Below are 24,816 nucleotides of genomic sequence, written 5' to 3'. Positions count from 1 at the left end.
GTGTGTGTGTGTGTGTCTATATGTATGGTGTTTTGTTTTTTGGTATAGTGTAAGGTGAGGGCTTAGTTTATTTTTTCTATATGGATACCCAATTGTTCCACTACTATTTTTGGAAAAGACCACTCCTTTGTGATAAGTGAAGGGCCTGTATATGTGTGGGTCTGTTTCTAGACTTTTCCCTTCCACTAATTTATTTCTCTTTCCCAGACACAGAAAAATCCATGTAAGTGGAAAATACAAAATAAGATGATAGGAATAAATACAAATTTATTAGTCATTATTAACAAATATAAAATGTACTAAACTCACTAGTTTAAAAACGAAGACTGTTACATTGGGTTTTAAAAATACTGCTACATGTTCTTTAAAAGAAACCTACATAAAACATAAGAACTCAGAAGTTGAATGTAAAATATGGGAAAAAGAATTATTAGGCAAATTCTGGAGGCCTTTTTTTTTTTTTTTTTTTTAAGCATTCTCTACACCCAGAGTGGGGGCTGGAGGTTCTTTATATGGCAAAGAATGGTATCTCAGTTGAGCTCCATGGGGTTCAAGGCCCCTCTGCTCCCAGACCCTAGTGGCTGTTACAACTCTGGGCTCTACGTTACTTCCCAGGGCAGCAATGTTGTTGTTGTTGTTGTTGTTTTTTAAATGATTTTTATTTATTTATTTGACAGAGACACAGCGAGAGAGGGAACACAAGCAGGGGGAGAGGGAGAGGGAGAAGCAGGCTTCCAGTGGAGCAGGGAGCCTGATGTGGGCCTCCATCCCAGGACCCTGGGATCATGACCTGAGCTGGAGGCAGACGCTTAACGACTGAGCCACCCAGGCGCCCCAGCCATGTTCTTTATGTCTGTCCTTGGGAATTTTTTTTTATTGTGTTGTGGGGTGAGCCATGCATTTAAAATGAACTTGTCCTTGTTCATCTAGCACTTTTTAGGTGTTAGTGCAATGTCTTCCTCCCCCCTGCAATGTTTAGTCTGCTATGTAATTTCTTTTCTTTTTTTTAAGATTTATTTTTACGTCCTCTCTACACTCATCGTGGGGCTCAGCCTCACAACCACAAGATCAAGAGTCGTACAGTGCACCGACTGAGCCAGCCCGGCCCCCCTTGTCTGCTATGTAATTTCTGGACCATTAGTCTCTCATATGGTTTTAAAGAACCCACCCTCCTAGGGGAACCACTAAAAATGCAAACTAATTGCCCATGGGCAGGGGTGTTATGGATCATTTCTTATGGTCTTGTGCATTTTTTAATGTTTCTGCAACAGAGCACATATTTTATAACTTTTTTTTAAATTGAAAAAGGAAATCGTCCTTAAGATCCTCCAAGTAATAGCCCTTCTTTTCCATTTGTTGCAGGTGGTGCGATTGTGTCAGAACCCAAAGCTGGCGCTAAAGAATAGCCCACCTTATATCTTAGACCTGCTGCCAGATACCTACCAGCATCTCCGCACTGTCTTGTCAAGATATGAGGGGAAGATGGAGACACTTGGAGAAAATGAGTATTTTAGGGTGTTCATGGAGAATTTGATGAAGAAAACTAAGCAGACCATAAGCCTCTTCAAGGAGGGGAAAGAAAGAATGTATGAGGAGAATTCTCAGCCTAGGTAATGGCAAATACTACACAAATATTTATTCAGGTCTGTGACTGCCTAAATGGGTAACACTTAGAAGTAGCTGTGACTTGGTTTGAATTTTTAGGTCAACGAAAATGCAAAGTTGACATTTGATTTAAAGGTGGGTTTTATATCAAACGTTGCCTTGGAGGGTGTTGAACCCCTCTCTGAAAAGTCAGTGCCTTTTAGTCATGAAGATGAATTGGAGGCAGAAGGTCCATTGGGGACCCCAAAGATCATGAAAGTTTGGGGATAGGTGAGAGTTTGAAAGAAGGTTGAGGTTAAGCTGAGGTTGGGAGTCAACAATAAGAGGGCAGATTTTGCCAGAGCTGTAGCTTATTTAGGGAAGTCAAAAGTATGGGATAATAATAGTTAGGTAACCCCCCCCACCTTTTTTTTTTTTTTAAATAAAACAAAGTGAAATGACATTTCTTTTGTAGGTAACTTTTCCAATAGAATAGATATTGACAAATGTAGTTAATTCAGTAAATATTTGACAGACTCCTATGTATTCTTTGATACTTATTACTGTATTGGGTGTCCCATATGTTATTAGTTTGGCTATTTTAAATTATATACTGGGAGAGAAATGGGTTGATTGTAGATATGGTTATATTTGGTTTGGTCCAGTTGGAAATATTAACTCATCTAGGACAAGTAATAAAACGTAAATTCCACTAGAACTTTGTAGGTAGTAAATTAACTCTCAAGGAGTGACATGAATTAGAAGAACAGTAATTTTTGAGGGCATTAAGTAAGCATGTATTACTCAAGCACTAACTTACTAAATGGTATCCTTATAGCCTACCTACCACTCCTTTCTCTGTTGACTTAGATTCTGGGAACCCTCATCTCTTAGTGAAAATTTTACCCATGTCATTATTCATAAGTTTACTACGACAGATTACTCAGGTTTGGTCCAGAGTATCAGTCTTTTCTCATTAAGAAGATTTCTGGTGACTGAATTCAATCTCTAGGAACCTTTGTAACTTCTAGTTTATATGAAAATGAACTTTATTCTTTTTAAATATTTAAATTTTATGACTTTTGTTAAGATAAAACCTGACTATGTGGATCGTAGCTAACTGGTGATTTTGTATTGCTGAATTAAAAAAAAAATAATTTTATTTACTTTAATTAAAAAATTTAATTTAGCATCTACAGCAAACTAGGTTCTAACTGTAGGAGGTGAAAAGGGGAGTGAAGCCTTTAATTATGATGTACTGAGGTGGATGCTTTAATAGAGAGAGGTGCAAAAGGCTGCGTGAACACAGATTTGCCTTGTGGTGTCAGGGAATGTGGCACAAAGGAAGTGTGATGTGAGCTAGGTTGTAGAAGGCAAGTAGAAATTTTCTAATCAGAGAAGTGAAAAAAAGGCCTTTAACACAGGTGCATGAACATGCACAGGCTCTGTATGTTGAAGGAACATGAGCAGTCTGGTTTGGCTAGAATTGGGAAAGACAAGTGAGCTGTGAATACAGATGGGAGTCAGGATGTAAGTGTTCTTTTACCTCTAGACATTCTCCCGTGGATGATAGGCTGCTATAGAAGAGTTGTTGTTGTTGTTTTTATGTAAATTTTTTTTTTTTTAAGATTTTATTTATTTATTTGAGAGAGAGAGAATGAGAGACAGAGAGCATGAGAGGGAGGAGGGTCAGAGGGAGAAGCAGACTCCCTGCTGAGCAGGGAGCCCGATGCGGGACTCGATCCCGGGACTCCAGGATCATGACCTGAGCCGAAGGCAGTCGCTTAACCAGCTGAGCCACCCAGGCGCCCGTTGTTGTTGTTTTTAAAGAGCACTTTTACAGTGAAATAAAAATTGTAGATTTTCCAGTTTTAGATCATACTGAACATTATTTAACATTTTTTTTTCCGATGGATTGTTCGTCCCTGAGAGACAGTATTGTGTACTGGTTAAGAGGATGGACTCTGAAGCCTGCGTTTGAATCTTAATTTTGCCACTTAGCTTTGTGATCCCTGTTTCTTCATCTGTAAAATGAGCTAACAGTAGTACTTTCTTTGTAGGGTTGTTGGGAGTTATTAAATGAGTGAGTCAATGTTCAGTACTTAGAGTGGTGATTGGCACAATGAAAGTAATAAGTGGGTTAGCTCTAATTTTAGTCATCATCCTCATTTTCTTTACTGTAAACATATACTGTGTATTAGTGAGACTGCCAGATCATAATGAAGTACGTAGACCAATTTAGCCTTAGTAAGTGGCCCCATACTATTGCTTTCAAGTTCTTTAGCCATTTTTTTTTAACCTTCCTGTCAGTATGTTTGTCTATCAATGTTATTACCCATAATAGGAAGTTTTTAATACATTATGGGCTTTGAGATTTTTTTCAAGTTATATGTAAAGTGAGAATAAATAAATTTCAGTTGCAATTCCGATTTTTTTAAAAGAAAAATGTATGGCTTTACTGTGTGACCTTTGTGAGCTGTATTTCGGTTCCTATTTTCCTAATCAGTTTTTTAAATTGAGATATTAACATATCATAAAATTCACCCTTTTACAGAATGTAATTCGGTGGTTTTTGGTATGTTCACAAAGTCTTGTAACCGTCCCCACTATCTAATTTCAGAATGTTTCCATTATCTCAACAAGAAACCCCACACTCATTAGCAGTCACTGCCCATTCCCCACTCCTGCTTCTCCCCCAGCCCCTGGCAGTCACAAATACCTACTTTCTGTCTCTGAAGATTTGCCTGTTTTAGACGTTTCGTGTAAGTGGACTTGGAACGTGTGGCCTTTTTTGTCTGGCTTTCCTAGCACATATTTTCATAACTCATTCATGTTGTAGTGTGGGTCAGTACGTCTTTCCTTTTTAATGGCTAGATAATACTTGATTGCATGGCTATACCACATTTTGATTATGGACATTTGGGTTGTTTCCCCTTGATATAATGAATAATGCTGCTATGAACATCTGCATACAGGTCTTTGTGTGGCTATATGTTTTCAGTTCTCTTGGGTAAATACCTGGGAGAGGAATTCCTGAGTCATATGTAATTCTAGTTTAACTTTTTGAGGAACCATTGACTGTTTATCACAGCAGCATTTTACATTCTTCCAACGATGTATGAGGGTTCCAGTTTCTCACCAATACTTGTTATTTTTTTGTTTTTGTTTTGTTTTCTTTTTTTTTTATAGCTGTCCTACTGGGTATGAAGTAGCTATCATTGTGGTTTTGATTTGCATTTCCCTAATGAGTAATAATGTGAGCTTTTTTCATGTGTATATCTTCTTTGGAGGATTGTCTATTCAAATCCTTTGCCCAGTTGGGGTTCTTTTTCTTTTTATTGTTGAGTTGTAGAGTTCTTTACATATTCTGGATACTAGACCCTTATCAGATATATGATTTACGAAATTTTATTCCCATTCTGTGGGTGGTCTTTTCACTTTCTTTTTAGTGTCATTTAAAGCACAAACAGTTTTAATTTTGGTGAGGTCCACTACTTTTTTGTTGGTTACTTGTGCTTTTGATATCATGGCTAAGAAACCATTGCTTAATCCGATGTCATGAAGATTATGTCTGTGATCATTTTGAGTTAATTTTTGTATATGGTCAAAGGTAAGAGTCCAGCTTTATCCTTTTGCATATGGGTATCCTTTAATGCCAGCACTGTTTATTGAAAAGAACATTCTTTCCCCATTGAATTGGCTTGATGCCCTTGTCAAAAGTCAACTGTATGAAGGTTTATTTCTAGGTTCTCTGTCTTCTTTGCATGGTTATATGTCTGTCCTTAGACCAGTACCCACACCATCTTGATTACTGTAGCTTTGTAGTAAAGTTTTGGAATCAGCAAGTGTGAGTCCTCCAACTTTGTTCTTCTTTTTCAAGATGGTTTTGGCTATTTGAGGTCCCTTGAGATTCCTTATGAGCCAGCTCACCAATTTCTGCGAAAAGGGTGGCTGTTATTTTCTTAGGAATTGCGTTGGACTGGTACATCTGTTTGGGAAGTATTGCTATCTTAACACTAAGTCTTCCAATCTATGAACATGGGATGTTTTTCCATTTGTTAAGGTCTTTTAAAACATCTTTCGGCAGTGTTTTTGTAGTTTCCAGTGTATAAGTTTTTCACCTCCTTGGTTTAATTTATTCCTAAGTAGGCATGCTGGGTGGCTCAGTTGGTTAAGCGGCCAAGTCTTGGTTTCAGCTGAGGTCCTGGGGTTGAGCCCTGCTCTCAACAGGGAGTCTGCTTGAGGATTCTCTATCTCCTTCTCCCTACCCCGGCGCATTCGCTCTGTCTCTCTCTCTCAATAAATAAAAATCTTTTAAAAATTAAAATTAAAAAATAAATCTTAAAAAATTTTATTTCTGGGCGCCTGGGTGACTCAGTCAGCTAAGTGTCTGCCTTTGGTTCCGGTCATGATCCCAGAGTCCTGGGATCAGGTTCTGCTTCGGGGCTCCCTGCTCAGTGGGGAGCCTGCTTCTCCCTCTCCCTCTGCTTGTGCTCTCTCCTTAAAAAAAATTTTTTTTATTCCTAAGTGTTTTATTCTTTCTGATGCAAATGGAATTGTTTTCCCGATTTCATTTTTGGATAGTTTATTACTGGTATATAGAACACAATTGATTTTTGTATATTGATTTTGTATCCTGTAACTCTGCAGGACTCATTTATTGATTCTAGTAGTTTCTTACTGGATTCATTAGGATTTTTTTACAAATAAGATCGTGTCATGTGCAAATAGAGAAAGTTTTACTACTCCTTTATGGATGCCTTTTATTTTTTTTTCTTGCCTAGTTGTGGTGACTAGAACTTGATGTTGAATAGAATTTATGTTGAATAGAAGTGGTGAGAGCAGACATCCTTGTCTTGTTCTTGATATGAGGAGGAAAGCTTTCAGTCTTTCACCATTGAGTATCATGTTAGCTGTGGGATTTTCATAGATGTCCTTTATCAGGTTGAGAAGGTTTTCTTCTGTTCCTTGTTTAGTGTTTTTTATCATGATAAAGGGTATTACAGGCCTTTTATGCTTCATTCCTGGTTTTCCTTCTTGGGAGAGAGAAATTTGTGGACTTGTAAAATTCTAGAAAAAGTGACTATGTTAAGTTACACTAAGGGCAAGGAGTAACCGAAACCAGGGTTGGAAATGTTGCCGGGACTCTCTGCATTCTCTTGGTGCAGATTGATGTCTGAATTGCTGGAAAACTGACCTCTGCTACATCCAACATTTACATCTTATGGGGTTTCCACTGTAGCAGAACATCTGACTCTTAGTTTCAGTTTTGACTTTGGCTTGCTATAGATCAGTTGGTTATCCCTGAACCAGTCAACTCGAAAGAAAAGGTAAGTACTGTGATTAGTCCAGCGTGGGCCAGGTGTCACCTCTAGATGAACCTGCTGTGGCTTGGGGAACACATATGTTTCCCTAAAGCTGTATACACAAGGGAATTTGTTCCTAGGCTGGATGTTAAAGAGCTGATCCCTTAAGTCTGCTCTGCATATCTATCAGTATTTAATAGAGTTGCTTCCTGTCTTTATTTTAGGTTATTAGGTAAAGTAACTTCTCTAAAGATAAACTTGCCGTTATTTCTCTTAGACTTTTTGTTAAAAAAACGACTTAAACAAAAACTATAAGCTGCTTTCTTGTCTTTGATCTGTAACCCTGGTTTTTGCACCTGTTTTCCTTCTTGCGCAGGATGTTACAGTAGAAGCCGAGTGGGATTATGCAGTGAAGTTCATTTTAAAACACAACTGTGAAACTTTGTTGTAACTCTACTGCCTTTTTAGTTATAAGCTGAAATGACCAAGATTTGGTTTTATTGTAATTCAGCTGGGAATAATTCAGAACTAACTAAAAGCTCATGTTCTAACCATTCATTAAAGAAAAAATTAGTCTTGGGTACGTTCTTGGTGGTAAGCACTACCCGAGGAGCAGTGATTGCACACTGGGTGGTACCAACATAGTCCTTCTCTTACGAGGCTTGTAATCTAGGGTCTTAGCTTGTGAGGTTTTCGGTGTTTCTCTAGTGGAACAGTGGTGTTTCACAAACTAGACAGAAGTGTTTGTGCTGCTCTAGTCTTCCACTAGCACCCCGAAGAGAGGTTTTCAGTTAGTGTGCCAAATCTTAACCTACCATTAGTGGTAGGTAAGGGCAGCTTAGATTTTTGTGTGGAGAAGTTAGGGCTTGGGGCGCTTGGCTGGCATAGTTGGTTAATCGTCTTTTGGTTTCATCTGAGGTCGTGATATCAAACCCCACTTTGGGCTGCCCGCTTTGGGCTCTGTGCTCAGCGCAAGTCTGCTTAAATTTCTCTCTCCCTCTGTCTCCCCCTGCCCCCCACGCTCGCTCTCAGTCTGTTTCTCTCTTTCAAATAAATCCTTTTTTTTTTTTTTTTTTAAGTAGTTTGGTTTTGGTTAGAAAAGATTCCCGCTTAGATTAGGAATGCCTTTCTAATGATTGGGGAAGGGGCAGCACCCCCTTTTTGGTTCTGGAGAAAGATGATGATGGCTTGAACCAAAGTGTTGATGCTGGAGATGGCAAAAAGTAGACCGTACTTGATGTGTTTTAAATCTAGCAAGGGGCACCTGGGTGGCTCAGTCGGTTAAGCCTCTTGATTTTTGGCCCAGGTCATGATCTCAGGGTTGAGGGATTGAGTCCCGCATTGGGCTCTGTGCTCAGTGCAGAGTCTGCTTGGGATTCTCTCTCTCTCTCTCTCTCTCTCGTCGTCTTCTGGCCCTCTCCCTGCTCATGTGTGTGCTCTCTCTCCACCTCCTCTCAATAAATAAATAAATAAATAAAATCTTAAAAAAAAAAAAAAGCAGCAGCTAGCATAGCATGACTTGTGAATGTATTGGCTAGGTTTCTGGTTTGAGCAATGCGATGTCACAGAAGGGTGTAAAAAGAGTGGAAGGACCTGATCCGGTAGTTACCTTACAATGGTAGCGTTGGCTGCTCTGTGGCAAATGGGTTAGGCTCGTGGGGGTACAGTGATGGGAGTAAAGGGTTGGGTTACAAGGTTGTCAGCCAGATGGGAGGCAGGATAGCCTGGTCTAGAGAAAGGCTGAAAGGATGAAAAGTAGACAGATTGGAGCTAGAATCAAAAAGAATTGCTGGGGAATTAGACCAGAGGAGGGCAGGAAAAGATGACAGGGAAGGATCAAGATGACGTATAGGTCTCTGTCATTAACTCTGCCAGTGACAGCAGCATTTGCTAAAATGGGGAATTCAGAGTAGAGATGTGGGTAGAGCTAAATTGGGAGTGAGGAGGATCAAGAGTTCCATTTTGGACTTATTTACATTGGAGATATTTTTATGAGCCATCTAAGGCGATAAGTCAAGCAGGCAATTGGCTGTATTAGACTTTGGAATTCAGAGGGAGAGGTGTGGGATAGTTAGAAATTTGGTGGCATTCAGAGTAGTACTTAAAGCCAAGAGAGTGGACAGAATCATCTAGGGGGAGAGGAGTCGGCAGTGGAGACTGAGCAGGAAAGAAGGGAGAGACTAGATTGCAATAGCCACAGCGAAAATTAAAAAAAAAAGGGACGCCTGGGTGGCTCAGTCTGTTACGCGTCTGCCTTCAGCTCAGGTCATGATCCTGGGGTCTTGTGATCAAGCCCTGCATTGGGCTCCCTGCTTAGCAGGGAGCCCGCCTCTCCCTCTGCTGCTCCCCCTGCTTGTGATCTCTCTCTGTCAAATAAATAAATAAAATCTTAACAAAAAAAAATTTTAAACCCCTCTTTTTATTTTTATTTATTTATTTTTAAGATTTTATTTATTTATTTGACAGAGAGAGAGATAGAGAAGGAACACAAGCAGGGGGAGTGGGAGAGGGAGAAGCAGGCCTCCCGCGGAGCAGGGATCCCGATGCGGGGCTTGATCCCAGGACCCTGGGATCATGACCTGAGCCTAAGGCAGACGCCCAACGACTAAGCCACCCAGGCGCCCCAAAACCCCTCTTTTTAAATAGAAAATTGACAAAGGAAATGACTAGTTCACAGAAGAAGAAAAATAAAAGGGCAAATATGAATATTAAAAGAACAGTCTAGTTTGCTAGTCATAAAATAATTTTCTTTGGCCTAAGAAATTGGCAAAAAAATGGAAAATCAGCTTATAATTAGTGTTTCTTTTTTTTTATTTTTAAAGATTTTATTTATTTATTTGAGAGAGAGAATGAGATAGAGAGGATGAGAGGGGGGAGGGTCAGAGAGAGAGGCAGACTCCCTGCTGAGCAGGGAGCCCAACGTGGGACTCGATCCCGGGACTCCAGGATCATGACCTGAGCCGAAGGCAGTCGCTTAACCAACTGAGCCACCCAGGCGCCCTATAATTAGTGTTTCAAAGGAGGGTGAAGGAAAAGGAGTACTCCCTTACCTGGTTGTGGTAGGAATGAGATAGGTTTAGCCTTTCTGGGGGCTGATAGATATAGAAAGATTTAGAATCTCGCTCAGTAGTTCCACTTTTAGAAATTTATCAAAAAGTAGTGAGAAGGGATTTGGATTAAAACATAAAACCATAAAAAAAAACCCCATAAAACTTCTAAAGGAGAATCTAGGGGTGCCTGGGTGGCACATTCGGTTAAGCATCCGACTCTTGGTTTCAGCTCAGGTCCTGATCTCAAGGTCAGGAGATCGAGCCCGGCGTGGGGCTCTGTGCTGAGTGGAGTCTGCTTAAGATTCTCTGTCTCAGGGGCGCCTGGGTGGCTCAGTTGGTTGAATATCTGCCTTCCGCTCAAGTCCTGATCCCAGGGTTCTGGGATTGAGTCCCATGTCTGGCTCCCTGCTCAGCGGGGAGTCTGCTCCTCCCTTATCCTCTGCCCCCCCCCCCCCCCGCATTTGTGTGCTCTCTCTCTCTCTGTCACTCTCTCAAATGAATGAATAAAATCTTTGAAAAAAAAATCATTAAAAAAAAAAAAAAAAAAACCGTCTCTCCCTCTGTCCCCCACACCCTGCATGTGTGCCCTCTCTCTCAAATCTTAAAAAAAAAAAAAAAAAAAATCTAGGTAGTAAGCTCTTGGACATTGGCCTTAGCAATATTTTTCTGGATTGGTCTCCTCAGGGAAGAGAAACAAAAGCAAAAATAAACTGTTGTGATGACATCAAATTAAAAAGCTTTTGCACAGTGAAGGAAACCATCAACAAAACAAAAAGGCAACCCACTGAATGGGAGAAAATATCTGCAAGTGATATATCCAATGTGGGGTTAGTAATCAAAATATATAAAGAATTCCTACAACTCAATACCAAAAATACAAATAATCTGACTAAAAAATGGGCAGAGGACCTGAACAGGCATTTTTGTATTACTGAAAGTTAGAATAAGTTACCCAAGTACGTGTAGCTAGTTAAGTGCCAGAGCCTCTTTTTCTTTTTTTTTTTAAGCTTGTCTCCCAAATGTTTATTACTAATTATTTTGGTTTTCTTTGAATGTAAAGGAATGGTAACAGGATATTCCATTCCCTATTACAGAAATGATCCTTGGAGGCCACACTTCAAGTATCATATAAAATAGTAAACCACATAGACTCAGACGTTAATACATTTTTTTAATTGGTATGTCTTTTGAACACAGAAATACTCACTAGTGTGATTTACCACAGGATGATGTCTTTACATAACAAGAGAATTTCACTCAAAATATTTCTTACCGGACATAAGCTTGATTATGCCAATAGAGGGAACGTGAAGATCTCCTCCCTTGCCTCCTCTCAAAGAATCTGTGATAACTTTTATAAAACCAGAACATTATAGAGAAGTAGGCAGTGAATGTCAAGTAGAATGTGCAAAAGCTTTTTCTAATCACTTTGCTTTAGTAGTGCCAACCAAGACTTGCTCTAAAACCATAATACTTGTGAAGTGCACAACTGCATTTAAATTAGAACATCTTAAAGAACAAGCTCGAAAGCTGGCTACCAGAAGGTCTTTTTTGCCAGGCTGTAGTGTACAAAGCAGCAGGTGCTTGCTGGGGATACCTAGTAGTATGAAAATGCGTTGTGAACTTTAATCCTGGCAACTTCTTTTTTTACTGATTGTGTATTGAAATGTATATATATTTTTTTTCAGAAAGTTTAAATCCAGTGTTTTAAATTTGTCAAAGAAATGGAATGAGGAGCCTTCGTTAGCATTTTTCTTCCCTTTCTTTGTTTAAACCCTCCCCCTCCTCCTTTCACATGCAAAACACCCAGCTTTAGTGTCTAATACAATATACCTGGATGGTTGAAATCCAAGTTTTAAGCATTCAGAGTTAGTATTCCATAACTCGTTTCATTCTTATTCTTAGAGCTTGTTCCCCCACTTACTTACATTTAAAATAGTTGACTTATATTTCCTCGGTAAAGTTGAACCAGATAATAGTGATCCTTTTCTTTGATTCTCCTGTTCTAACTTCAAAGAGCATGATTAAAACGGCACTTAGGAAAGAGAATCTTCCATTGTTCGTATTAACTGTGAGCTAAGTTCTCCGTGTGAACCTTTGTGTAGGGATCTTTAGACCTATCTTTGTTTGAGTGAATATTCTCCATTTTACATTTTAATCACTGGATGAAGGTTTTGTAGATTAAATTTTTACTTGGAGATCCTGAATGATAATTAAGGCCCTGCCTTATAGCACAGTTTCTCAATCATTTCCAGCCCATGACACACTCACATGTTGGGAAACACGGCATGTTGAGCAGTGCTGTTGAGACAGAATAGAATTAGATGTAAGTGGGACTGTCTGTGTGAGCTGGATTGCCCAGAGTGGAGCCCTCTGCTCTTCACTGTCTAGGGCCTGAGACAAGGTACTGCTCTTCGCCTCGGATATCTCACTTAAAGGTGTTCTCCTGGGATTGTTGTGTTCTAATAAATATGGTAATATTTGGGAAACGCTTAGAATAATACACAGTTCACAGAAAGCAGACGTAGGTATTTGCCTTTTTAAAAAAAATTAGAGGGGCACCTGGGTGGCTCAGTTGGGTAAGCGTCTGCCTTCAGCTCAGGTCGTGATCCCGGGCACCTAGGATTGAGCCCCGAGTTGGGCTCCGCATCGGGCTCTGCATGGGGCTCCCTGCTCATCCGGGAGCCTGCTTCTCCCTCTTCCTCTGCCTGCCCCTCCCCTTGCTTGTGCTCTCTCTCTGTCAAATGAATCAATAAAGTCTGTAAAAAAAATTAGAGATCCACAGTCATTGAAAAATAAGGGAAGGAGAAAAGTATATTCATTGCCCTATCCACAGAATTATACACTTGAAAATGGTTAAAATAGTAATTTTTATATCATGTATACTTTACCATAACTTTTTCAGAAGCAGTGTCATAATGCAAAGGCTACTGAAGTTTTCTTGATCCAAGTGTTCAGTCAGCAAGCAGTTTTGAGAACTTGCTCTCAGTGGACTCAAGGTGAATGTCAGGCTGGAATTCATGGGTGGAAGGATGACAGGTACACAGACCCCCTCTTTTCTCGGTGTCCTTTGGAGAGGAGTGCTTGGGTTGGGGCACAGCTGGCGGTACTGTGAGACTGGGCTCCAGGAAAGAGACCCTACCTCCACAACCCACCCTGTACTCTCTCTTTTTATGGGGTTGAGTGTGATGAGCAAGGTAAAAAGTGGGAGTTTAGGAACCACCTGTTTCTAGGAGTTGCTGAGAACCAGCTGTCACGTACCTAGAGACTGTGAGAACCCTTGGGAAGATGTTTAGTAGAAACCCCTCCTGGCAGAGGGAAGGAGGAGCCCTTGGTCCTTGTTAGCTCATTGCTGAGCTCATTGCCAGAGAGCACAGGATGACTGGTCAGGAGCTAAACCAGTCATCCGGGTGAGATGGTGGTAACTGGGACTGAAGTGGTAACTGGACTGCCATGGAGATAAGAAGTCATTGGCTCTATAAAGTGAACATGTTTTGTTTTTCTTTTCTTTCTTCTTTCTTTTCTTTCTTTCTTTTTCTTTCTTTCTTTCTTTCTTTCTTTCTTTCTTTCTTTCTTTCTTTTTCTTTCTTTCTTTCTTTCTTTAATTTATTTATTTTAGAGAGAGCTCGCAGGGGTGGAGGTGAACAGCAGGGGCAGAGGGAGAGGGGATCTAAAGCAGACTCCCTGCTGAGCATAGAGCCCAACCCAGGGCTCATCTCATGACCCTCAGATCACAACCTGAGCCGAAATTAAGAGTTGGATGCTCGCCCGACTGAGCCACCCTGGCACCTCCATATTTTGTTTCTCTGTATGCAGTTGTTACAGTGAATTATGGTAATAGATTTGTAAAGTTGCTGGGATTAACCCTAGTTTGTAATGATGTATGAATGCTTCACTGGCTTCTATTTAACAATCATTTATGATTTGGGGGGCGCCTGGGTGGCTCAGTCGGTTGAGCGTCTGGCTCTTGATATTTTGGCTCAGGTCATGATCTCAGGGTTGTGAGATTGAGCCCCACATCTGGCTTCTTGCTCAGTGCGGAGTCTGCTTGAGATTCTCTACCTTTCCCTCTCCCTCTGCTCTTCCCCCTGTTCATGCTCTCTTTCTGTCTCTAAAATAAATAAATGAATAAAATCTTAAAAACAAAACAATCATTTACGATTGTTTATCTATATAATACGTTGCATTAGTATATATAATATATAAATATACTAACAATCATTTATGATTTATTCATCTATATAACACATTATATTAGTAAGTGAAGCTAGCATGTAATTTTTTTTCTCATGCTCTTTGATTATGGAAATAATCACAGTGAGTTAATTCTTCTCTTTCTGTATTTGTGACAGTTTGCAAAAATAAGAATTCGCTTTTGTGGGGGATATTTAGCAAAAATTTCTTCTGTAGTACTGTTACGGTCTAATGTGCATGCTTGTGCCTACATGCATGCATAATTAAGTCTCTGTTTGAGGGGTGGGGAGGGGCTTTTGGTACCTACTCTGTTTAATGGTTGTGGTTTACTCAGGGTCTGAAATGAAATAGTCCATTTCCCCTAAATTTGTAAGTTTAAGAACAGTGCTTGCCATATAGTAGGCATTCAATATTTATGGAATGAATAAATTAGTAAAAGTTACTGGAGTAGAGTTAACTGTAATCTGTTATTAAAATGCCTTCTATATTTTGTGTCTGATTTGTGTTAGATTTTAAGAGTTGCTGCATTCTGAAGATTTTTACCAATTCATCATGATAGGTTTAAGTTTGCATTCTCACATAGCTTTCAAATATCTTGTATTCTACTCCTTTCCTTCTTTTTCCTCATGTGAATATACCTCTGCACTTTGACACCATTGACATTTTATCATGTGTTTTACTTTGTGAATTTACTGAACACAGTAAATACTGTTTACTCTTGCATGGTGGCTCTCATACACATGGTGGTCCTGTTGGGAAGTTGGATAGATGTACTGGAAGGGTGGCACAGTCCCTAAAATTTTAGAATCTGTGAAGATGTGCTAAGATGCTAAATGCATTTTTATCAAGTCTATATAAAAAATACTGACAAATACTGGGTCTCAAAGAGATGGCATTAATTTCTGCCTTATGTGAGAATGTACAAAATTAGCACGATTTTCTTATAAAGAAAGAAAATGGTTGGGACATTGATTGCCCAGTATTTCAGAATAACCGTTCACATGGATTTGTTCTGCGTTTTAAAAATTTATTTATTTATATATTTTAAGTAACCTCCACACCCAACATGGGTCTTGAACTCATGACCCTGAGACCAAAAGTCGCACTCTCTTCCAACTGAGCCAGTCAAGTGCCCTGGATTTGTTTTGCTTTTTATTTTTATTTATTTATTTTTTTTTTTAAAGATTTTATTTATTTATTTGACAGAGAGAGAGCACTGAGCAGGGAACCTGATGAGGGACTCGATCCCAGGACCCTGGGATCATGACCTGAGCCGAAGGCAGCTTAACCGACTGAGCCACCCAGGCGTCGTCCCTGTTTTGCTTTTTATGAGAAGTGTGCCACTCCTGTTCTGACTCCATCCCACCCTCCCCTACACTCCTCCCAAAGGGAGACACTCCAAGTCTTTTCAAAACACCATCGTTTCAGTTTGATTGTCCTGTGTGAGGGAATGAGCAGACAGTTGGTCCCATTCCCAACAGTGTTGACAGTCTTATACAGATGATTCACAAACCTGCTTCCCTGTCTCTTTCCCAGGCTGCTGGCTAAATGTTACCATATGAATATCTTTCGGACATCTCATAATCAACATGTCTGAACACAGAATGTGTCCTCTTCCTTAAGCAGACCAGCTGCCTTTTCTCTGTTCCAGGATTGATATCAAGCAGCTGTGGCGAGCTCAAACTACTGGGATTGGTTCTAGGCTTAGTTCTTTCGACCTTGGGGTTTTCATCTGTAAGATGGGGGTAATTATTGATTCTATCTTACAGGATTGTGAATAAGAATTAATTAAATAAAATGTAAAGTGCCTGACACATAGAAAGCCCTTAAAAAGTATTAGCTTTTATTAGCATATTTTTTTTTTTTTTTTTTTTTTAAAGATTTTATTTATTTATTTATTTGAGAGAGAGAGTGAGAGAGAGAGAGAGAGCACAAGAGGGGGGAGCGGGAGCGGGAGAGGGAGAAGCAGACTCCCTGCCAAGCAGGGAGCCCGATGCGGGACTCGATCCAGGGACTCCAGGATCATGACCTGAGCCGAAGGCAGTCGCTTAACCAACTGAGCCACCCAGGTGCCCTATTAGCATATTTTTTTAAGACCCTGTTTCCGGTTGTTCAGGCTCAGAGTTTCAGGTTCATCATCTCTTCGATTCAGTCATTTTTTCTTGATTTTACTTCTGCAGTATCTCTCACATCTGTCTTATTTTATATGTATATGGGGCTCAAACTCAAGATCAAGAGTCACAGGCTCTACTGAGTGAGCCAGCCGGGCACTGCACACCGGTCTTATTTTACCGCCCATGTTCAGGCTCCCATTACCTTTCGGCTGCAGTCCATCCTAATTGATCCCTCTGCTTTTGTCATTCTCCTCTAATTCACTCTTTCCTGCTGCTGTCATTTATGGCCTTAAAAACCGATTAGATGTCACCCCATTGCAAACCCTTAATGACTTCCTGCTGCATTTTTAATATCTCGCACCCTGCTTGCTAAAGTTTGAGTCCCGCCTGCATTTTCAGTTTTATCGAAAGTTGCCATGGTGGTACGTTCTAGCCTCCCAGTTGGTTTGACAGTCCCCGAGCTCTTTTACAGAGCTTTGGTCACTCCCTTGGCCTGGAATCCCTTTCCTTCCCATATTGTCTGGTGAAGTTTCATTCAATCTCTAAAGCCCAAGAGGCCTCCTAAATTATACTAGTTTTAATTCTTGTTCCCCGCCCCCCCCCATGCTCTTACAGCACTCAGTTTTTACTTGACTCTGGTTGGCCAAAGTGTGAGTCTGCTTTGCTAAGTAGACAGGTCCAGGAAGACTTTCTTTCCTATGTTATATGGCATTGTCTTTGGTTGTGGTTTCTTTTTCTTTTCTTTTTTTTTTTTAAGATTTTATTTATTTGACAGGAAAGAGAGAGTACAGGCAGGGGTAGTGGCAGACATAGGGAGAGGGAGAAGCAGGCTCCCTGTTCAGCAGGGAGCCCGACGCAGGGCTCGATCCCAGGACCCCGGGACCATGACCTGAGCCGAAGGCAGATGCTTAACCGTCTGAGCCACCCAGGCACCCCTGGTTGTGGTTTCTTAATAAAGAATGTTTAATTTGATAAAATACTACCAACTAAATAGTAATTGCTGAAATACTACTAACTAACTAAAATACTAATGCCAGAGTTGTACGGAGACACAGAATTGTGAACTTGAGGAGGATTTTTTTTTTTAAGATTTTATTTATTTGTCAGGGGGAGCGTGCACAAGCAGGGGGAGCGGCAGGCAAAGGGAAAAGTAGGCTCCCCGCTGAGCAGGGAGCCCGATGCGGGACTCGATCCAGGACCCCGGGATCATCATGCATGACCTGAGCTGAAGGCAGACGCTTAACTGACTGAGCCACCCAGGCATCTTAAGGAGGATTATTTTTCATGGAAAACATATTGAAGAGAATGGCAGTGACAAAGATTTCTCTAGTTTTGATCCCTTCAAAAGTCTTAGATTCAGATAGTTATGGAAAATTTCATATTCCTTCCCAAGTTTTGAGGACAGTAAAGTTTAGTACCTACTCTGTATTTGTTCAGAGAAACCATATATTTAAATGTCTAATGTGTCATATATTTAGGAGGTAAATAATTAATGATAACCAGATAAACTTTCTGCATATTAGATTAGATTCTATTAGAGCTGTTTCCTCCTCAATATAATTTGTCTGTCTATATATCCATATATTTTTAAATTTATTTTTTAAGTTCACAGGACAGGCTTTCTGAAAGCTACCTGGTGCTTTTGTCATTTGTTAGTGAGAGGGCATGAGAAGTTTTGGAGATTTCTGCATTATGTTACTTAAGTGTTCGCATATTCTTTAAAGAACTGGTATAGAGAAGTAGTAATCAGTTCTTGGGGTTAATACACTTTAGCTGCAGACAAATGCCTCAGTGTATGTAATAGCTTATATATTTATCTTTCAGAACTTGGGTTGAGGTTATTTTGAAATACAGAGAAGTCGGATTATCGTCTTAAACTGTTTAGAAAATAATTATTTTCAAATATTGTCTCTAGTATAAGTGATCCTGTTTCAGATGAATTAGGAAAGGAAGACCATCTGTGAAAAAGGAAATCTTTTCCACTAGTAACTGTACAGTGGAGAAGCATGGCAAACCCTCCTGGCACTAACCCAGTGATCAAGGTTAACATCACCAGTGATGTCATGAGGACTTCATGTAGCCCCTGATAGGATGTGATGAGAAGGGCATCTCACTTCTGTGGCATTCTTTCTGTAAACTCAAGCCTCGTCAAAAATAGCATAACATCAGCTAAACACATTGGGGAATGTTCTACAAAATACCTGACAAGTACCCCTCAAAACTCTTAAGGTCAAAGAAAAGCAAGGACTAAGAAACTGTCACAGACCAGAGGAGAGTAAGGAGATTTGATGTTAAATGTAATGTATCCTGGGGGTGCCTGAGTGGCTCAGTTGGTTAAGCGTCTGCCTTTGGCTGGGGTCATGATCCCAGGGGCCTGGGATTGAGCCCCACGTTGGGCTCCTTGCTCGGCAAGGGAGACCTCTGCTCCTGCTTGCGTGTGCTCTCTCTCTTGCTCACTCTATCTCCCAAATAATTTTTTAAAAAGGTAATGTATCCTGGATTGGATCCTGAAACAAACAAGGGCATTAATGGAAAAAAAACAGGCGAGACCTGCATGAAGTCTGCGGTTTAGTTAATAGGACCATACTGATGTGGGTTTGTTAGTTTTCACAAATGCACCACAGTAATATAAGGTGTTAATACTATTAAGGGAAACTGAAACGGAATGAGGGATATATGGGAAATTCTGTAGTATCTTTGCAACTTTTTGTAAATCTGAGGTTCCAGAGTAAAAAGTTTATTTAAAAAATAAAATAAGATTTTCCAGTTCAGTTCTACAAATGTATTGAATGCCTGTTAAGTGCAAGGCAGTGTGCTTACTCCTGCAGGAGATGAAGTGTGTGAGACACCTTCCCTGCCCCTGCCCGTAAGGAGTTGTCCAGTTGGGGACTAAGACAACGGATACAAAGCAGAACATGGTAGAGCCTTTCCTGAGTATGAACAAAGTGCTTTGGGGTCTGAGGTTGGAAGGTGGACATTAAATGAAGACTGGTGAATATCCCACACCTACCCGCCCCACTACACACACGGGGGAGATAGCATTTGAGATGAACTTTGGGCAGGAGTTCAGTGACCATAGGCGTTAGAAAGGAAATCTGCATTATACCGACCAGCCTGGGCTCTTGAATCAGGTAGACCGGCTCCGCCACTTACTAGCTCTATGACCTTGGGCAAGTTACTTAATTTCACTAAGTCTTTGTTTCTCATTTGTATGATAGGATTAATAATTCCTATTTCAAAGCACTATTATGAGAATTAAATGAGGTATATATGTAGCTTAGCAAAGCATCTGATACATAGTAAGGTCTTCATGTTAACTGTTAGAGATAGAGGCATATATTGTTGATGTAACATCATCAAGAAAGGTGCGGGGCCCCAGAAAGTATAGGATGTTTGGGGAAATACTGAGTAGTATGTGTTTAGAAAGATGAATCAGGACCGTATTGTAAGTGCTTTGATTTGTAAGCTGAGCAATTTGAACTTTTTTGGTGGTTATTGGGAAGTCCATGAAGATTTTTGTGTAGGGGGAGTAATGAGATTGAGTTTATGGTTTAAGATTAATTTGTTAGAAATGTGAGGGGAGTATTGGAGATTCTCACATGGGCTGCTGCCTTCCCATTCACCTGGTGAATTAGTTTAGTGTCCCTTTAGTTTTGAATTCTATGAAACAGGTAGCTCAGAATGCTCTGGATGATTAATGCTGTGTGATGATTACCATATGTAACCATATGTAACATAATCTGTTACATGTCTTAAAAAGCATGATCATGAGTATAACAATAGATACATTTAATATGTTTTGTATAAAAAAAGGTCATTGATATTTTTAGAGATACTGGCTCAGACAGAACTCCTTTTGTAGGTGATGGTTTTGGTTTTGCCACCCTTTTTTTTTTTAAAGTAGTTTAAGCAGATAAGAGTTAAACAGTACTTTATTGACTTCCTGTGGAGCTTGTTGAAAGAAGTTCCGTTGTATCTATTTTTAAAGCTGATTACTGTGAGCAGGGGATGCTGCTATTGAGTTATGAATGTCATCACAGTATGCTCTCACTCAGCATTCTTTGGATGACACTAGTGTTTGCATATAAGGTTCTCGGAGTTCAGTGAGTAGGAAAGCAGCATAATTATCACTGAAATGGTACCAGTGAATGAAATATTTACAAGCATTGATCATATCACCATCCCACAGTATAACCAATTTATCATCATCTATATGGGGCCTTTAGCTCACCCCGTGGCTGACTGGCAAAAAATGGGTTATCTCTGTGACCTCATTTTCGGGGATATTTTACAACTCCAAAATGATACTATGCAGTGTTCTATATAGCTTGTTTGTTAATCATCATATTAAAAGTCCTCACCATTTTGAAATTTACTCACTGGGAAATAGAGGTTCATTGGGTCCACAGATATTAAAATAGATTTCAGCCTGAATTATTGGGGTTTTCCCCCAGTGTTTTATTATGAAAATTTTCGTTCATACAGAGAAATTGAATTTTACGCCAATCATATACCCCATCACTTAGATTCTACAAGTAACTAAATTGTAAAAGGAAAGTTCTGCTTTCTTCTCTTTAAAAATCAAAGAAATTTCTTTCTGAGCCTTTGAACCATTTTCACGTGAGACAGTATTTTGAAATGGCTGAGATGATTTTTTTTTTAGATTTTATTTATTTGAGAGAGAGACAGAGCGAGCATGAGCGGAGGGGGGGGGCAGGGGGAGAAGCAGACTCCCCGCAAGCAGAGAGAGCCCAACGTGGGGCTCCATCCCAGGACCCTGGGATCATGACCTGAGCCTAAGGCAGGTCAACCAGCTGAGCCCCCCAGGCGCCCCGGCTGAGATGATTTTTGATGTTTGTTATTTCTTCAGAAATAAAATTGAGTAAAATAATTCACCACACATTCTGGGATTTAGCAAATCCCCGGTGTTAGAATAGAAAACAGTATTTACCAGATCAGATTAACTTTTCAGATCCCACATTGGGTTCCTACAATTAACTGCTCATTTAAATTCCATGAGACATAAGTTCATTTAAATTCTTTGCAGGTGGGGCACCTGGGTGGCTCAGTCAAAGCTTCTGCCTTCAGCTCAGGTCATGATCCCAGGGTCCTGGGATTTGAGCCCCATGTCAGGCTCCCTGCTCAGTGGGGAGCCTGCTTCTCCCTCTCTCTCTGCTTGCTGCTGCCCTTGTGTGCTTGCTCTCTCTCTCTGTCAAATAAATAAATAAAATCTTGGGGCGCCTGGGTGGCTCAGTCGGTTAAGCGTCTGCCTTTAGCTCAGGTTGTGATCCCGGGGTCCTGGGATCGAGCCCCACATCGGGCTCCTTGCTCAGCAAGGAGCCTGCTTCTCCCTCTCTCTGCCTGCAGCTCCCCCTGCTTGTGCTCTCTTTCTCACTGTCTCTCTGTCAAATAAATAAATCTTAAAAAAAAAAAAAAATTTAAAAATAAATTCTTTACAGGCAAAAATAAAACAAGACGAAATCAGGGAGGGAGACAAACCTTAAGAGACTGTTAATCATAGGAAACAAACTGAGGGTTGTTGGAAGGGAGGAGGGTGGAGGGAGAGGGTAACTGGGTGATGGACATTAAGGAGGGCGTGTGATATAATGAGCACTGGGTATTATATAAGACTGATTAAACATTAACCTCTACCTCTGAAACTAACAACACATTATATGTTAATTAATTGAATTTAAGTTAAATAAAAATAAAATGTTAAAAAGTAAAAAAAATTCTTTGCAGGCAGAAATAAAATATACTTGTAAAAATTATTTCCTATAAAAAGTTATTATAATTTCTAGTCCTCCATCTTATAAAGATACATACTAGTTTGCTTTCTTGCTTTCTTCTTCAATCCTATTATGAAATTAAACTGCTGAAGTTAAGGTTTCTTTTCCAGTTCAAATCCGTGGAATAGCATAAATTCATAAATTTTTATTGATAGAGATCTTTAAGAGTCATTGGTTCCAGCTCTCTTTTATATTACATCAGGGAGTGGCAGTCCGGAGAGGTTAACTAACTGCCCAACGGCACAGTAAATTAATGGGAGATCAGGGAATACATTTTATTTATTTGTTTATTTTTAAGGATTTTAATTTTAAGTAATCTCTATACCCAACTATGTGGGGCTCCTTCACAACCGCAAGATCAAGAGTCACATACTCTACCAACTGAGCCCACCAGGCACCCCAGGAAATACATTTTAGATCTCTAGTCTTCTCCAGTATTTTTTTTAAGATTTTATTTATTTATTTGACAGAGAGAGATACAGCGAGAGACAGAACACAAGCAGGGGGAGTGGGAGAGGGAGAAGCAGGCTTCCCTGATGCGGGCCTTGATCCCAGGACCCTGAGATCATGACCTGAGCTGAAGGCAGATGCTTAACGACTGAGCCACCCAGGCGCCCCTAGTCTTCTCCAGTATTAACATACATTATTTTTAGATAGCTCTTTTATAGAAAGAATACACAGAGCATGCTTTTCAGCTATAGAATTTATCTCTATTAAAATGGTGTTTCAAAAAACGGAACCCTAAGTGAGAATATCTTTATGAATACATTGGACTAATTGTTTTATAAGTCATATTTTTTTCCTAGATCATCTCAGTCTCCTATGTTGATTTCTCGCCAGTCCTTTTCTTCATGATGATGTTGCTATACTTCAAAGGGAAGGAGCATTCTCATTAAGCAAAGAAGAGTGGTACTGCTCTCAGTACTCATCTTAAATGTTAATAAATACATTTTAATAGAAAGGGTTAATTTATCTCCCCGCACTATGTTCTTTTTTCCATTTCCTCTTTCTCTGCAAATAGCTTTGTGGCTGTGAGTTACAAGATAGCTTGTTTTTCAGTATTTTGTGCAGTAGTAAGTTCATCAGTTGGAATCATTTGAAGAGGTTTCTGTTTATCTCATTCATATAAAAGCTACTTCTCAAAACTGCCTTGTTTGATCTGTAGAAGTGGTGATTGTAATTCCTTTCAAGTTGTATTTATCTTTCTACTTTAGAAGCTAAAACAGGAACTATAATTGCTTCTTTAATCTTTAATGTACCTGTGTATTTGTGACAGAAATCTTAGTCCCTGTTAGCTGAAATTATACCCAGAAGGTGTAACCATTGCTTTAGGCCTGAGGTACAAAGGTATGTCAGCTTTTAGAATAAGACCTGAGGTCGGGAGAAAAGAAGTGACACTGGTCTTGAACTTAAAAAAAAAAAAACTGACTCTGCATACTGAATCAGCATTTGATTACGGGGAAGTTGTGAGCGAAGGAAGAGGAAGATGGAAGCTATAGGGTAGAATTTGTGGTTACTTAGATATAGATGTTTGGCGTTAAAGGTAATAAAAATGACCTCCTTCTTCAAACACCGAGTTAAAGAAAAACCTGTATTACTTGCTACTGCTGGAACTTAAAGAAAAGTTTTGTCTTCAGGGTATTTATTAAAAAAAAAAAAAAAAAAGAAGAGTTGTGTTCCTTTGTGGATCTTTGGAGAATTGTTAGAACATAGTGTATGAATTGAAGTAACTGCTGACAGAATTTTGCAAAGTAATGGGGCGCCTGGGTGGCTCAGTGGCTAAGCGTCTGCCTTTGGCTCAGGTCGTGGTCCCTGCTTCTCTCCCTCTTCAGCTCCCCCCTGCTTGTGTTCCCTCTCTTGCTGTCTCTGTCAAATAAATGAATAAAATCTTTAAAAAAAAAAAAAAGGATTTTGCAAAGTATTGCTTACCTTGTCATAAGCCTTAATATCCATCATGCCTCATTGTTCTGAGATTACACGTTTAGACAGATTCTGCTGATTAAATTCAGCCCTGTACATGGCAGACACTCAGCTATAAGCCTATGGCCTTAAAATGTTATTGAACAGAATTTCAACTCAGATCAGTTACAAAACCCTCTGGCCCATGGGCTTTTATAGATGCTTAATTTCCTTTTAAGAAGTGTGATGCTTATGGTGCACATCTCTGGTGGTTTTAAGAAATGTACACTGCCTTTTTGGGGGGATGCATCCTTAAGTAGGAAAGTATCTCAAATTGATTTTCAGTATCTATTTCAGTCAGCACTTTGAACTGCTCTTACGTACCTGGTACCATTACATCGTTGTGGTCAATAACTTTCCCTTTTCTCGTGGCTTACTTCACATATTAAAATAGCTTTCTGTCCATTATTATTTTGGTGTGTATATTTTATCTCTGATCCCGCATAATGCTGGACACTTGGTAGATCTGACTGGAAAATTATCTGAAAAGATGCCAGCATGGCTTGGTCATCCCAGACTCACTTGTCCCCACTTTGGACTTGGTTTAAGAATTTACTCTCGGGGGGCGGGGGGGCGCCTGGGTGGCTCAGTCGTTAAGCATCTGCCTTCAGCTCAGGTCATGGTCCCAGGGTCCTGGGATCGAGCCCCACATCGGGCTCCCTGCTCGGCGGGAAGCCTGCTTCTCCCTCTCCCACTCCCCCCCCCCCCCCCGCTTGTGTTCCCTCTCTTGCTGTGTCTCTCTGTCAAATAAATAAATAAAATCTTTAATTAAAAAAAAAAGAATCTACTCTCGGAGAGAGGTTCCTCAGACCACCCTCTC

At 40.0% G+C, this 24,816-nt stretch overlaps 1 protein-coding gene across 1 annotated transcript in view; it reads left to right on the top strand.

Moving 5' to 3' along the window:
• The window catches only part of CBL (Cbl proto-oncogene), a 76,049-nt gene that overhangs the window by 18,861 nt on the left and 32,372 nt on the right, over positions 1-24,816 (top strand). Inside the window, exon 2 of the mRNA XM_021696339.1 lies at positions 1,363-1,610. Coding sequence (XP_021552014.1) covers positions 1,363-1,610 — 248 coding nt within the window. The remainder of the gene's footprint in view (positions 1-1,362; positions 1,611-24,816) is intronic.

Source organism: Neomonachus schauinslandi, chromosome 11 (assembly GCF_002201575.2).
Source record: "Neomonachus schauinslandi chromosome 11, ASM220157v2, whole genome shotgun sequence".
Classification (NCBI taxonomy): Eukaryota; Metazoa; Chordata; class Mammalia; order Carnivora; family Phocidae; genus Neomonachus; species Neomonachus schauinslandi.
Note: the sequence above shows the minus strand (reverse complement) of the source record. Positions and strands in the feature narration are given on the sequence as shown.